Consider the following 17,018-nt stretch of genomic DNA (forward strand, 5'->3'; position numbering starts at 1 on the left):
TCAAGTGATTTGTTTAATACCCTACTAGTATACTTTTTCATGATATTCTAATATTTAGAGATAGGATATTTGAGTTTTCTTAAGCTGTAAGCCATAATCAGCAATATTAAAAGAATAAAAGGCTTGCAATATTTCAGTTGATTTGTAATGAATCCAGAATGCATGACATTTTTGTTTTTTTAATTGCATTACAGAAAATAAAGAACTTCATCACAATATTCTAATTTTCTGAGACAGTCCTGTAGGTCTAGTGCAGAGTGCGGGAATTAACTCTCCATATAGGCCTACGGACTCTTTCTGTGCTTACTCTCCCACACACACGTGTTGAGTTTTCACTTTGTAAACGCAATCTGATGTGAAATACATATTATGAAAACCACATTTACAAATGTGCCAGTCATCAATGTCACAACTAAAAACACTATTTAAATGATAATTAAAATCCAGGACAGGAATTGTTTCAGAGATTAATTTCTTAATTGTTGGCAGGTTTAGGTTTCTTGCTTAAAGATGTTAAAGCTACTGGAAGGAGCTTACATTTTGTGTTGATTTAGTCAGTCCCAGTGGACAAAAGTGGGAGTGTTTCAAGCACCAGAATTTCAAAAGAAACCCTTTCATTTTACTGCAGCAGGATCTGACAGTCTTCCCCACTCAGTCCTGGTTCTACCATGCCTCCCTTCCCCCGAAAGGGCCCAGCAATACAACAACGGTCCCCAGCAGCGTGGTGTGGGCTCCTGGCGGGAACAGGAGGAGCAGCAAGGTGAAGCTTTGCCGCTGGCTGCAGGAGATGCTGATGACGGGTGCAGAGTTCTCCTCTCCTCGGATCTTGTGGGTCGAAGGCGACAGTGAAGCCAGTGTTATAGCTCATTAATTTATGGTAAATAGATTTAAATGTTCCAAATATTTATTGTTAATGTTTATTTGAGTCACCTTTAGGTATTTCTGATGTCCAATATATAGTCATTAGTAATAATTGGTAAACATGGCATTAATCGCCTTCTGTTTGAGTATTAGAGATATATTACATTTGTAATATTTGAACATAGAAGTTCATTCTTGAAATTGGGACACGAAAGTGTGACAAAACAATTTGAACTTAGTCATTGATAAAGAGGATGAAGATGCAGTTGAACATTTAAAAGAACAGCCATTAAGTGAACCTTATATTACAGTTATTCACACATTGTATAACATGTTTACTTGCTTATTAGGGATTTGTTTGGCTAAAAATAACTATAAAAAAACGAACATGAACATGGTTGTTTGCATCTCATGTGAAGAGAACAGCCAACTTGTTTTGCAACATTATAATCTTCATAAAGGCAAAAGCCTTAAGGGGTAAGACTGACTGTGTGTATAAAAAAAGGACCAGTCTTTCAACAGCACACAAGATTGTTTTATTCTTCATGACCACATGTCCAAGTTCAGTGACATTTGTTTGCATGATTGATATGTCTACTTGATTGTCCACATACAGTATATTTCAGCAGATGGCTTAACCAACACATGCTGCATTAAGTATTGCATATTTCTCCAGAAGAGTGAGGTAGAACTGTTTCAGTGTTCACTTGTCAAAAGCTTGAGGTCATTATTGATACATTATCTGTTTATGCAAATACAACACTGCAATATATAATGAGCTACAGTTAAACTATGATGAGTCCAGAGGACATTCCTGAATCCAGAATAAATTCCAGAGAAACTTACCAACATGGAAAGTCAATTGAGGTAAATGTTGAATCACTTCCATCCGACATACAATTCCCAGCAAAATCTTGTCTCCAATTTTTCATAGCTGACTTGAAATAAAGTCTGTAAGTTTGAGGCCGAGCCACATGATTAAATAAGAGTTAAATGAAATAGAATAAAAAACATAAATCCAACCAATCTGGAGCAAATGTATCTAACTCTAAAAGGAAACCGATGGCGTACATAATCCCCGAAAATTGCTATGAAAAGTATAAAGTATGAGCTTTCACTCAAACGTTTACTAAGAGGGATACAAAATGGCTTCAGAAACTGTTATAGACAGAAGCTATGACATGGAGCTAAGGCTTTTTGGTCTTCATTAGCTGCACTTTTGGCAACCAAACTGCTCTACTGTGGAAAAAAAGGCAGCTAAAAACTGTTTGATAATTTGCTATGAATGCAGTTGACACCCAACGAGGATAAATAGACACTTCTGAACAAGCCGTGTGAAGCCCTTTAGACATGAATGCCACTACATTTTAAAACAGAAAAGCTTCTAACAGGCACAAAGGTAAGTACGATCTGAATCTATTTCATGGTAAATGTGTGAGCTTTTTAGGTAAAATATCAATGTACCCTTGACGAGACTCATTTAAAGCACATTACGTTGCCAAAATGGAAAAATTAAATACTAAATGTCCTCATGTGGTACGGCTGAGATTGACAAAAAGGCACTGCACTGCTTGAGAGAACGACTGGGAGGTCAACGAGTACGAGTAGAGGTGTACAATCAAACAGAAGTAGAGTCTACAAAGTCCTAGCCTGACAAGAAAGGTATGCATATTGCAAATGTATTATAACATTAGCTAACGACAGCTTTAAAGACCAATGGGGCTTAATGTGGTCCCTTGGAGGAGGAGGGGGAAGAGGATGAAGAGGAGGGGCTGTGTGAGGAGGACATGGCACTGAAACCATTTGTTCCTGCCAGAGTTACATTCTGTGGCGGCACAGCAGCAGCTGACTTCTGGGCGAACAGCTTCCCTACAGAACAGACATCAGGGAGAAGAATACAGTTACAACAAATAGACATAAAGAAAAGATGCATTGAATGATTACAGAGTCATAGTTGAAGGAATAACATATTCCAAGGTCAAGTGCATGGGAGAAATTGAATGAAATAAGTATTTAGAGGAATTAAGCCTTTAGAGCGGCATTCTACACCATAGAGAAACAGATTTTAAAAAGTTAAGAGGCATTTTGGAAAATACTCTAATTTGCTTGATGCTAGGAGTTAGATGGGCAAATCTCATGTCTGCACAACATACGGCTAGAACCCGCAGGCAAGCTTAGTTTAGCACACAGAATAGAAGCGAATAGAAACCCTTAGCCTCACACTGTTGACAGGTAACAAATCCTACTCATTAAAAAATGTCATACTTGTTTAATATGCAGCTAAACGGTGTATTAACAACACATTGTAGAAGGAAGTCAGTGCTTCAGGCCATTAAGTAGTCTGGCACACAACACCCTCTAAAACCACTACTTGTGTTTTTTACAAGACGTTTGTTCGGATTAAAAACAAGACGAGATACGGCATGTTATCCTCTGAGGTTTACAGGACATGTTCTCCTGATAAAGACGGGCTCACCGTTTTCATTCTTTATACTGGACACCTACTTGCTAAACTATTCTTGTAAAATGAGAACTATGAGCGTAAAATGTGAAATTTTTATTATTGAAATAGACGGATTCTTTGCTGGAGATTTCAACCATGCAAACCTTAAGACTGTCCTTCCCAAACTACACCAGCATGTTGATTTCCCTACAAGAGGAGACAACATTTTGGATCTGGTCTACACAACCCACAAAGGAGCGTACAAGGCCTCCCCCCTCCCCCACATAGGTCTCTCTGACCACATCACCGTCATGCTAATGCCAGCATACAGACCCAGAGTGAAAGCCTCCAGACCGGTTCTGAAGCAGGTACGGGTGTGGCCAGAGGGGGCCTCCTGCGCTCTCCAAGACTGCTTTGACTCAACAGACTGGGGAATGTTTAAACAGGCAGCCACATACAACGACCACACTGACATTGGGGAGTACACAGACACTGTTACTTCTTACATTAGCAAGTGCATTGATGATGTGACCCATGTAAAGACCATCACCACTCAGGCTAACCAGAAGCCGTGGCTAACAGGGGAAGTCCATCGGCTGCTGAGGACTAGAAATAGGGTCTTCAGAGCTGGGGACGAAACGGACCTGAAAACAGCGAGAGCCAACCTGTCCCACGGCATCAGGAAAGCAAAAATTTCCTACACAAAAAAGATAACCCGGCACTTTAAAGACAGCAGAGACACACGCAGCCTGTGGCGGGGCATTCAGACCATCACAGACTATAAACCCACGCCACAGAACTGCGACAGCAACATCTCTCTGCTAAACAACCTCAACAGCTTCTTTGCCCGGTTTGAAGCACAGAACAGCACTCGTCCACACAAGACTCCGTCCCCTCCCCATGATCAGGTTCTGTGCCTGTCTGCTGCCAGCGTGAAGAGGACTCTCGTCCATCAACACCCACAAGGCAACAGGTCCAGACAACATCCCTGGTCGTGTGCTGAAGGACTGCGCAGAGGAGCTTAAGGACGTCTTCACGGATGTCTTTAATACTTCTCTGAGACAAGCTGTTGTTCCATCATGCTTCAAGGTAACCACCATCATACCTGTGCCAAAGAAATCCACTCCGTCCTGCTTCAACGACTATCGTCCAGTGGCACTGACCCCATAATCATGAAGTGCTTTGAACGACTAGTCATGTCGCATATCAAATCCATTCTCCCCCCCCACTCTGGACCCTTTCCAGTTTGCATACCGGGCCAAACGGTCCACGGAGGATGCAATCTGCTCTGCTCTCCACCCAGCCCTCACCCACCTGGACAAAAAGACTCCTATGTAAGAATGCTGTTCATAGACTTTAGCTCAGCATTCAACACAATCATCCCACAACAACTAATCTGCAAACTTGACCAGCTGGGGCTCAACACCTCGCTGTGTAACTGGCTGCTGGACTTCCTGAGTGAGAGGCCACAAGCAGTACGTGTTGGCAACAACACCTCGAGCAGCATCACACTCAGCACAGGGGCCCCTCAGGGCTGTGTGCTCAGTCCCCTGCTCTTCACCTTGCTGACTCACGACTGCAAAACCAGCTACAGCACCAATCACATGGTCAAGTTTGCAGACGACACAACATTGATAGGTCTCATCACCAAGGATGACGAGACCCTCTACAGGAGGGAGGTCAACCTTCTGACCACGTGGTGCGGAGCCAACAACCTCCTGCTCAACAACAGCAAGACCAAAGAGATCGTTGTTGACTTCCGGAAAGGCCACACCCATCACCCACCACTGACCATCAACGGTGCGGACATTGAGCAGGTCAGCAGCGCCAAATTCCTGGGGGTGGAAATCAGTGAGGACCTCTCGTGGACAGCCAACACTACATCGCTGGCAAAGAAAGCACAGAGGCGCCTCTACTTCCTCCGGAAACTGAGGAAAGCAGGGAGCCCCCCATCCATCATGTGCACCTTCTACCGCGGCACCATCGAGAGCATCCTGACCAACTGCATCACTGTGTGGGCGGAAGCTGCACAGACCACAGCAGGAACGCCTGCAGCGCATAGTGAAGGCAGCTGGAAGGATCATGGGTGCCTCACTCCCCCCCCTCCCATCCCTGCAGGACATATACAACACCCGCCTCACCCGCAAAGCGACCTCGATTCTGAGTGACCCCTGCCACCCCTCACACGGTCTCTTCAGCCTCCTGCCCTCTGGGAGGAGATACCGGAGCCTCCGGGCTCACACCACCAGGCTGTCCAACAGCTTCATCCACCAGGCTGTCAGGAAGCTGAACTCTCTCCCCATCCTCCCACTCCGTCCTCTTTCAGACTCACATGTCTGAATGCTGCTAGCACAATTTATGTTGTCTATATGTTTACATGTTTCTTACTATTTTTGCACTTTATGTTGTCTATGCACTTTATGTTGTCTATATGTTCACAAGTTTTTTACTATTTTTGCACTCTATGTTGTCTATATGTTGCACAATTCACTTTATGTTGGACAGAAGAGAAACGCAATTTCGATCTTCTGTATGTTTGCACATATGGAAAATTGACAAATAAAACTGACTTTGACTTTGACTTTGACAATGTATTGTATCAAATGCAGTCTCACATCTTAAACAATGAGCGTTGGTTTTGTAGCGTACGTTCAAATCGGCTAAAAAGATAACATAAAATATATATGAATAAATAGATCTAAAACTAAATTAGAGCAAATGTAATACAAATACATTTCCTGCTTTTCTTTTAATTTAAAAACATGTAGAAAAGGTCAAAACCCTGTTCGCAGGTAATTACTCACCTGAGTAAACGGTGCCGTTGACCTCCACAGATACACTGATACTGGCTGCTCCATTGGTGGAGATACTCAGAGACAAATCCTGTTTGCTCTCTGAGGGAGAAAAAGAAAATACTCCACTTTATGGACTTTGCCAAAATCCTGTTATGTGATGACACGAAATGCATCATCCGAGCGAAGGCAACTCACCATGTCCATTGTTAAGTTTGAGGTTCACGGGGTTGAAGTGAGACGCAAAGGCCAGGAGATTTTGTTGGAGGGCCTGCTGCATGAAGCGTTGCTGCTCCTCCGCCATCCGCATCATTTTCTTCTCCGGACCTTCGGCTGCAGCTCCTCCGGCTCCTCGCTCCAGTCTCTCTCTGAAATGCTCCATCGTGGCCGCTTGTGCCAGCTGCTGCTGCTGCTGCTGCCCCAGGGCCAGAGACATGGGCAGCCGGCTGGGTAACACAGGGGTTGACTTCTCATCTGATAATGAAAAAAACAAAGGGGTAATTATTTTAAACATGTTGTGAAATGAGAAGAACAGCACAAAAGAAAAAAGAAAAAACAGACAGCAGTTCATAATATGTGTAAAATATGATCCCGTCTATGAAATCTTCATTAAAACTGAAAAAAGTGTATCCTGTTTTCCCACAAAAAGTGTAAATAGTTAAAAACATTCTTTAATAACCAAGTAGGAGGTGATTAAAGTACCAACATTATTAAGGATGAATACCAGTTTTCATACCTGTGTTTCTCTTCAGATTTGGGCTGGCGGATGTATTCAGGCCGTCGTATCCGGTCGGGGTTGGTTGCATGGTGGGTGGAGAGAGCATGGCATGTGAAGCGGAGCTCGGGGAGGAGGAGTAGCGGTATAAGCTGTTGGTGTAGCTGGGACGTCGACCTTCTCTGCGATTACTGTCAATGGCAGCCTGCAACTCTCCTGGAGAACTCAGACCCTTCTTGTCACACTCAAACGGGTAGAGGTACTTCATATATCTGCAAAGAAAAAGCTAATTTGTCAATTGATCTGTGCAAACGAGCACTGGAAATAAAAGATCAAACATTTAATGTATCCATGAAAGAGCTTCCCTTTCCACCGAGAATAGAGACTTCTTAAGTTGAAAGCGAATGAACATATCCGGTTTGAAATGTTTGAGTTTTACGTTCTCAAACTGTGATCATGTCTAAGCCAACAGAGATTCTTTAAGTTCATTATTTAATCACACACAGCATGAAAACAAGTATGAACTAATCAGAAAGAAAGATATCAAAGCTGGTGGATTTACTTTGCAGAAATTATTTTTGTTATTTTGCTGCACGAAATGTTAGTTTTTCATTATTTATTAATAAAAAATAAAAAAAGCAATGTAAGTACTGTAATGCATTCATTACTAAAGGCCACACCACATATCGTAAAAATAATACATATAATTTATTTGCCAACATTATAGTAATAATTTAAAGTGTTGTATCCATTTTTAAATAATAACTTCAATCATTTCAGGAGATTACATTTTAAACTATTTAAAAAGAGACTTTAATTTCAAATAAATATTTATCTACTTCTTCATAATAGAGCTCATTTTATTATTTTGATTTTTCTTGTAGAGAACATCTGTCAACGAAACAGCTTTTGGGGCTTTCCTAAAAAAAAAAAGAGAGACACGTACTGGGTGCGGAGAGTGAAGGCTGCGCTGGTGATGGATGTGGGGAGGTTGAGACCTTTGGTAATCTCCCTCCAGATCTTCTTGTTAATAACCTCCACCAGGCCTCCCTTCTCTGTCACAAGCTTATAAAGCCTGTACAGGTCCAGCACCTGCTTTGCCATGATGGGGATGCGGTTCACAGGAGTTCCTGCATGAGTGAGAAGAGGAGACAGTCACTTTTTAAATCCACTGAAATGTGTTTATTGTCTTCAACTTCTGAGAAGTTGGCATGAAATAAGAGAACAGGACAAGGGAAACAAGAACATACTCTGTAATACGCACCTTGGGGTCTGAGGTTAATGTTAGGTAATATGGCTTAGCACGTATAATCTGCGTGGATAGACTTCTCTAATGGAGCTTATTTCAGACGGATGGGGGTGGGGACAATTCCACAGCAGCTCTGTGATTGAGTGCAAGGGGGAGGGCCTGCCAATCACAGGGTTGACAGCTAACCCATGCAATCCCGACTTGGAGTAAAGCCAATTAAGTAAAGGATAAAAGCAATGGTAGAAACAAGATTTATTTGTGCTGAAGATGAACACATGTCACAGACACACAGGCCTTGCCCATTATTGTGACCTTCGCACACATGAGGAAAAATTGCGGACGGTGGCGTCCGGCTGCATTTACTTCTGTGTGACTGGGATTTGTTTTCACAAGACCAAATGCACGACTAACGGCAGTTACACAGTGATGAAATTCTGTTGACAAAATAATAACTAAATCCATCAGTTGTATATGGAATTTAAAGTGTATGTCATGTATGTGTGTATGTGTGTGTATATATATATATATATATGTATATATTATATAGTAATAGTTGTTGCAGTAATTTCTCATATTACCAGAACAATGTGCCGTAGCTACTCACAAAAACAAAAGGATTTGTACAACCTGAAGTCTTTTTTTTTATTTTAACGTACCTCGTTTCTGCATAAAGACAAAGAGTTCATCAAGGAACTCCTTCCGTTGTGCGTCATTGTCTAGTTCATATAGCTGTTAGTAAAAAAACAACAACAACACAAAACCATGAGCAACAAGCTAATCACCTTTTACTGTGATTATTTCAGCCATTTCCTCATTGACATGCATCGACGAAAGCTTCTTACCTTGGCAAAGTCCCTGGATGGTTCTCCTTTTATTTTTCCTCCATCAGCTTCCTCAGCCCAGATGGCATTTCCTCTCTGTGAACACAAACATAGAGAAAAACATTCGTCAACCGTCTGTCCTCCAGATTATACGACGAGTTTAATGGAGGGAGCATGGCAAAAACACACATTTAGAAGTCAACTGCTTACTTCAGACTAAAACAAATATGGAAAATGTATGGTGGTGGTGTGTGTGTACATATACACATATCTATATATATATACACTACCGTTCAAAAGTTTGGGGTCATCCAGACAATTTTGTGTCTTCCATGAAAACTCACTTTTATTTATCAAATGAATTGAAAATTGAATAGAAAATATAGTCAAGACATTGACAAGGTTAGAAATAATGATTAATATTTGAAGTATTAATTTTGTTCTTCAAACTTCAAGCTCAAAGGAAGGCCAGTTGTATAGCTTATATCACCAGCATAACTGTTTTCAGCTGTGCTAACATAATTGCACAAGGGTTTTCTAATCAGATATTAGTCTTCTAAGGTGATTAGCAAACACAATGTACCATTAGAACACTGGAGTGATAGTTGATGGAAATGGGCCTCTATACACCTATGGAGATATTTCATTAGAAACCAGACGTTTCCACCTAGAATTGTCATTTACCACATTAACAATGTATAATGTGTATTTGTGATTAATGTTATCTTTATTGAAAAAACAGTGCTTTTCTTTGAAAAATAAAGACATTTCTAAGTGACCCCAAACTTTTGAACGGTAGTGTATATATATATATACACACATATATACATATGTATACATACACATACACACACATACAGATAGGAATGCTATCACATTGAGAATATATGTATATTCTCCTCAATGCGATAGCATTCCTATCTAAAGCTTCTTTTTATTTGTTACATATTCCTCAAGGACTCTGGACTTTGTGCTTTCCACTTGTGAGACCAAGCCGGCTTTTTTCCACTGAAACCACTTTACTGACAGTCAGACGGTAAACTGCTGCTGTTGTGTACAACTAAAGGGATTATATCCCATTGTGTATTCTATGCTATATTACTGTACTATACCATACACACTGTGTGCATATATACAGTATATGATGTAATTAAGTTTCAATTTATAACATGTTGTATATACTTTGCTATATATTTGTATATTAATACAGTCAAACACTATCATTACTTGGAGGTACACTCATACCGTTTCCCGCAAAAAAATAGCCTGTAAACGCAGGGTTTTAAATACATGTTGCCTGACTGGAGTCTGGTGGCTTTGAAGAGAGCATATTCATTGTATGGATGCATGTCACATAGCTTTGCACCAGAAATGGGGCAAAAACTATTGTGTTCAACAGGATGTCGTGTTTCCATCACGATAAAGCCCCGTAACTACTACATAATCATTCGTCCTGTGAATTAATGCCAATTGTAACCTTTCCCACTAAAGACACAAGCTAGAGGTTAGTTGGTGTAAGTGGGTTGAGTGGGAAAGGGGCGTGGCCTGCTGACTGACGCTCCACTTATACTGAACTAGTAGTTTACAGTAAATACTGTATGTGTACTGCATGCCTTGTAATTTTGAGTTTGCTCTTGTATCGTGTCTGTAACTTTCAAACTATTTTTATATTTCCCTATTTATTTACTTAGATTTCTTAAAATGGAGTGTCTCTTTAAAGCTGCACACTGTAGAAGACAAGAAAAAAAAAGATTTTTGAAAGATCCCATGCTCGTGAGGTAGTTTAATGCAACATGTTGTTCCTCCACCAGCTCCCCCTTTACATGGCAGTTAAAGGTTAAACACGTCATTGGAGGGCAGTGTGTGTGCAACTGTTTAGACAAGCCTGCTGAGACGTTATTGTCCTGCTAACGCACGCCGAGAGCTGCATGATAATGCTAGAATGAAAATCAAACATGGTTGGTAGAACATTCTTAAGAATGGCCCGTCATTACAATTAATTTATTACCCTTTTCAATGTTATTTAATACTGAAATTACACAGCATTAACATTTAGGACTATTGTTGATCTTGCCCATGAAATGTCACACTTTTCGACTTTGATATATCTATCAGCCGTTTGCTTGCTCGACGCTTTTGGAGGCTCACACACCTGTCTGTTCATGCTCTGGTTTTCCGTGAGCATGTTTCATATTAAAACAAGCATGTTTATTATCAAAAACAAAATGTGTTTTTGTTTGCAACAGGATTAAATGCTTCAATTGCCAAGCGTGGGTTTTATAAACAGAACTGTTTTGTGTTTCATCATCTTCCCTCATAACAATTTGACATGATACTTCATTTTGTACGCTAAACACATCCACTAAATGTTTGTTGCGGCAACCTGATCTCACGGGCTAATACCAATAATACCCATTACATTTCACCTTTTGAACTACAACATACATGGGAACCATTAACTTGTTGGATTCCAGTCCAACTGTAACTCTCCTTTTGTTTAGAGTAAAACACTATTCAAACTGAAAATGCAGACACACAAACGGCTTCATGAAACTCTCACGCAGACGTCCCCTCTCAGCCTCGCAGAGATTATTCAAATCTCATTTAAACCATCACATTTCAACCATTTATCTATGTTTAGCCAACTGTTTGAACCACATATACAATACTTTTATCCACACGCTCACTCTAAAGAGTCGGATAAAGATATACTATACCAACTTTTCCTGTGTAAAATAATGTAGTATTACTGTTTTTAGTTGTTAAACTACTTAAACAAAATGCAACTGTATGTATCAATACTAAACATACAACTGCCTCTATGGTGGCACAGCTGTTGACACAGCTAATGGTTTTAGCTTAGAATTTTCTGATAAAGGACTTTTACTCCCCCAGCAGAGAGCGTATTGATGTGAAGGTAGATAAACATCCCAGTCTTTTCACCACGAAATGGAAATAAAACCCATCCCCCTCTTATTGATGAGCAAGTGGGACCTACTGTGGCTCTATTAACAAAGAGCCTTCAGTTAATTGCTCACACATTTTTCACACATTCAGCTCTGGGAATCCTAATAGTATTCAGTATGTAGGTCAGGAAAAGGTTTCTTTTGTTTGATCAAAAAAAGCTTGTTGCATTTCTTTTTTAAGAATGTTTTATACATTTAAATGACACATTATCAGGTTAATGCATCTTACCAAACCAACAAAGTAGTTCTCTCCAAAAAAGTATATCTGTTCGACCAGTCAAATAAAGCCTAAATAAATGTAACACTCAAACATTAAACGGGAACTAACTCTTATAATGAGCTTTATTAGAGTAATTCAGCTGCTCCAGCACAGCGACAGTGTAATTTGATCCCTTCTCAGTACCCACTGGGGGAGAAATATTTAATCCAAATTAACGGACCTTTAGTCACCCGAATAAGTCAAGATAATTTATCTGGCCCCTTGCTGTGCGGTGAACTGGGACTTAGAGCAAACAGGGGCCGTTTATCCCCGCCCACAAGACAACGAAGGGTGTACAGTGAGACCGCACACAAAAAGTGAACAATGGCTGCACAGCATGGTGGGGCTTGTACAGCCTGTCCACATCTTCAAAGATGTTTCATTAATTAAATGACTGGAAGAAAAAGCGAGAGACGGAGGGAGGGAGACAATTTTAGGATTAAGAGAGGGTAAATATTTACAGTCATTACAGCTGAAACACCATTAACTATAAGAACATAGAAGAACCCATGTGAAGCTGACACGGTATTAACACGCACGTCACAAGAACAGATTCACTGCAAACCACTGAAGGAGCCTTGTTTTGAAATTAAAACCCAAATAAACACAGAAGACAGTTTTGTGTCTGGTTACAAGCTTGTAAATTACCAAGAGCTTGCTAAGCTCAATAAGGTTTCCTACAAACTAGCAATGATAAAGAAACACACAATGCATTTTAGCTCAATGAACACATTGGAAAATAGGATTGAGTTAAATATCACAAGCAAGACCTAAATCTGGACCCGAGTGGTTCCAAGCGAACGCCTGACAAGCATTGGTTTAAAATAATGGTAGAGAGGTTATCTGTGCTTTAAGTGATGGAAAAACAGAAAACACACGCACACACACACACACACACCTCGTCATTGTGCCTTTATTAAAACAGAACAAATGTTCTCCATTGCTCGAGGTGGCGGGTGCTTGGTTTGACAAAAGGAAATGCAATTCTCTGGCCATATAATGTATTGATTACTTGCAGTTGAATTAAGCTGCCATTAAGTGTTGCCAAGCAACGGCTACAATAGCCAAAGCTATTCACTGAGCTACGTCAGCAAAGAGGTTTCTGAGCGAGCGGGTGTTTTTTTTTAAAGAGCGTGTACATTTATTTATTTCCATTCAAAGAGAAAACCAGTAACTTTTCACTCCACATGTAACTTGTACCAAAAAGGCAACAGGGAGGAAAGAAGAAAAAAAGGAAATAATGAACATGAGATGTGTACAACTGATAAACCAACAGCCCTTTCTGCTCCACTGAAAATATACTGTAAGTCAACTTCATGGGTGGCTGTTTGCTGGTATTCTGTGAGGCACTGACCCAGCTGTCCTTCTGGCAACAGGCCACATTAATCATAATGTGTTGTATTGAAGTGGGGCCATTTTAAGGGTAACACACACATACATAGAAGATCCAATCAGACTGGTCTCCATAAAAAAGAACAAATGAATATCTGAAGGGACCCTCTGTTCGCTAAAAGTAGTCAAACATATTGGTTGGAAAGCACTCGTAAATACTAAATGTGGGTCTCATTTAAAAGTTGAGCAGTCGAAGACAAGAAACGGGTTAATTACTGAGAGGAATTGCCGGATAAGGGGTGGCCTTTATCCACCAATTTCTTACAGCAGTTAACCCCTAAGCATACTTGGTCCATAAATACACGCTTGAGACTATTTAATTAATCCTCTGCTCTCATTTTGACTTCATCTCTGCCAGCTGCTTTGAACAGTCAGGTTTGGACCACAGCCAAGACCAATTAGCTCGACCAGTGGCGAGGTCGCTTTTTCAACAGTGTGAGAAATGAGGTGTAACATATAGCAGAAGGAGAGAACTCTGGCCTGGTCATTAATTAAACACCATGAAGTTTGGGCATCATGCCAATAGGAGACACTCCTTCACCCCAGATGTGAGAAAGCAGGAGGCAGATCAGGCAGAAGTGAGCCCCCAAGCAGGAAGAAGTCAACAATTATTAATAAGAGTTAGAACACACACCAGCAAATATGGAGAGATACAGATGTTCAGTTCTTTGAATTGAGGCTCTGGCTACGTCAAAATAGAGTAAGAATCACGATAATATATCCAAGAGTGGACAGAGGTATTACAATGGGATTTGTAATAGTAATTTATGAGAGGAAGCGTTCACTATAAAATATCGTAAATATTACAGCGAAGAAAAACAATATGGCTTTGATTTGGCCAATTTAATCAAAAGGTAACTTACTTGTTTGAGTGGCTCGTCATATCCCCAGTCAGCGAAGCCATTGGGTGATGTGAAGCTGTGTTGGCCTGCAGGAGACAGAAGCTCTTTCTCCTCATGCTCCTGTTTTATTGCTGAAGGCGGAGATTCTGACATTTGCTTCACAGAAGACGAGTGAGGTGTGGAGTACGGAGCGAAAGGGAAGCCTGCAACCGGCGGGAGTCCAGGCTTCTTCACTTGCTGATGAGGCCCGTCCCCCACGGCCTCCTCCTCCTCATCATCATTGTTTTCCTCAATCTCGCCATTCACTTCAGGCTCCGCCATTTCCTGCTCCTCCTCATCAGAGTCTTCATCTTCCTCATCTGGATCTATTCTGCTGAGGTGGCTGTTCAAAGCGTGTTGGGATGCTTGATAAGTCGGTCCATCTGCTTTGCCAAATAATGTGGATTCTAGTCTGGAGCCAGATGCTCTGGCTGCAGCGGCGCGTTGAGCAAACAGGAGCTGGGCGTGAAGAAGTTGTTTCTCTTGCAGGTTCATCTCCAGTTTGGCTCCATGTTGTCTCTGCAGCTGCTTCATCACCGCCTCCAGCTTCACTCCGGCATTACTGGACTGTGGGCACCCAGCTGAACTGCCCTCCTCGGATAAGTTCGACTAGATGGACAAAAAATGTTTTTAAATCCCCAACTTCATTAATAAAATGTTTGATTTGTGTTTTTGCATTTATATACTGCAGAAAATAATCCAAAATTATAAGTAATGAAGACAACATTCAACAAGTATAAGAAGGCTAAAAGGGACAAAATAACTGAAATGTGTTGTTTACATACAGAATATATAGTCTGAAAAAAGTTATACATATTTGTTTTGGACTACAAAACATCATAATGTAGGTCATGTAAAGAGAAACTTCCTGAAGAGACGCTGTCTGGACCTCGGAGGGCACAGTTAATGGTGGATTAAAGTGAGACAAAGCTTGATGGCTTGGGACTATAATTACATTCATTTAGTTGAAAATAAATGAGTCGCAGGATTTTTTTTAAAGTATCTCTAAGATTTTCTGTATCTCACTTTGTTAGATGCTACTTAAATACGAAAGAATTAGGGTTAGGTTGTATCACAAATAGTTTTTTTTTTCGTTCAAGTAAAAACGTAATTATTCCACAGGGAACATAATGCGAAAACAAGGCCCACCCTAATAATCAGACATCGCTGAACCTCGAGCGAAACTAAAGCTAATCTAAATCCATGAAGGTCAAATGGTCCTGAAAAAGTCCAGATTAATCGCCATTTGCTTTGTTACTGTAACAAACACGAGCAGGAGAGTTACCAAAGAGTCGTCGACACTCACCATTTGCGCCTTTGAGTAATCCATCATCGCCAACAGGTCGTATCTAGTTGTTCCTTCTTCCCTCCGGCAGAAATAAATCGCATCGCATGACCAGTTTTCTTTTTAACCGGAAAAAAAGCTTCCTCCGGTGAAATGTGATTTAAAAGCCAGTGTTGTTCGGAGGCCGGAAAGATCGGAGCTAGAACTGGAGGAGGGGTAAAACGGCTCTGCGCTTTACCTCCCTGGTCACTGCGCATGGAAACTCAAACATCTTTGATTGTCTTTGACTGAGTGGCCTACACCCCCAACTCGCATGAATGAAAGGCCCGCCCCGTGCGTAAAGCTCGTAAAGTGGGCTTTCTTTCTTGCATATCTGTGGAACTATACCCACCCACTTCACAGCGATATCCCACCCACTGCTCGTGTCCCACCGCAACGGTTATTGAGATAACACGATCTTTACGAACAAGTATGAAGAAGAAAACAAACAAACACGTCATTCTCATGGCTACGGGGTCTGACCTCTGCAGCCACGGGACACTTTCCCCCCGCCCGGCGAAATAATTTACATTTCACAGCAGAAACATGCATGAAGTTCAGTCTATAAAGTCATAGTTCAGTCGTCATTGTTCTTCCCCCCCCCTTTGGCGCAGGATTATAAACATCTAACAATAGGTGTGTAAAAGAGGTCATCTGTTGGAGGTCCATTTTCATCTCGGTCATGGCATCATCAGATCGATGCGCGCGGTGAAGTCTGATCAACTTGATCACTCTGTTGGAAATAGTTTAAAGGAGCTCACACAAAAAATAAAAGTCCCGACTTCTGCCTGTCAACATAAACTATTTGAACTGCAACTTGGAAAATGTCTCAATTTGTTCACACACACGTGACACTACTGGAGCCGTGCTTATAGTAAGGCCTCTGTAGGCAGATGCTGTTGACAGTTAAGAACAAAATACTTGATGTAAAAGATTCAATTCCAACTTTCATCAAGCTCAAGACATCTTGTTAGGCCGACACTTTAGAGTTCATTAACACAAGCTGTCAAATGGGGATTTCTTGGACATGAAAAGGGAAACATACCAAACTCATTCCTCTCAAATCAGTACACTTTGATTAATGTGGCCCCACACCATACCAGGGGCAGATTCAATTCAGTTACTCCTATTTTTCTTGGTTAACTATCTACACTTGCAGGGTTTAGCCTTCAGGGTTTGTTTGTTTTTTTACTTACAAGGTCATACATATACTTAACCAAAGAACATTTTGAATTGCCCCTTTAATAAATAGTTTAAGCATTAGCAGTTATCAAAAGAAAGACTAACATTATGTCATGTTTAATCCTTTTGTAAG

At 40.9% G+C, this 17,018-nt stretch overlaps 1 protein-coding gene across 1 annotated transcript; it reads right to left on the reverse strand.

Annotated features, from left to right (window-relative positions):
• Positions 1–1,374: 1,374 nt before the first annotated feature.
• On the reverse strand, positions 1,375–16,258 carry LOC130195175 (AT-rich interactive domain-containing protein 3B-like). The gene is made up of 9 exons (XM_056416533.1): positions 15,686–16,258; positions 14,362–14,988; positions 8,903–8,977; positions 8,717–8,789; positions 7,758–7,941; positions 6,833–7,083; positions 6,295–6,570; positions 6,109–6,198; positions 1,375–2,730 (listed from the first exon to the last, which is right to left on the reverse strand). Exons 1-9 carry the CDS (start codon positions 15,710–15,712, stop codon positions 2,585–2,587), a joined length of 1,749 nt encoding a protein of 582 aa, XP_056272508.1. The 5' UTR covers positions 15,713–16,258; the 3' UTR covers positions 1,375–2,584.
• Between the last annotated feature and the right edge of the window lie 760 nt (positions 16,259–17,018).

This window comes from Pseudoliparis swirei, chromosome 6 (assembly GCF_029220125.1).
Source record: "Pseudoliparis swirei isolate HS2019 ecotype Mariana Trench chromosome 6, NWPU_hadal_v1, whole genome shotgun sequence".
NCBI classification, from domain to species: domain Eukaryota; kingdom Metazoa; phylum Chordata; class Actinopteri; order Perciformes; family Liparidae; genus Pseudoliparis; species Pseudoliparis swirei.

Excerpts from the sequence above, each read along its gene's own strand:
- LOC130195175 (XM_056416533.1), bottom strand. The coding sequence starts at position 15,712 with ATGATGGATTACTCAAAGGCGCAAATG. Across the intron at positions 8,790-8,902 it reads CATCCAGGGACTTTGCCAAG|CTATATGAACTAGACAATGA; the intron begins GTAAGAAGCTTT and ends TTTTACTAACAG. Across the intron at positions 7,084-7,757 it reads GCCTTCACTCTCCGCACCCA|ATATATGAAGTACCTCTACC; the intron begins GTACGTGTCTCT and ends TTTTCTTTGCAG.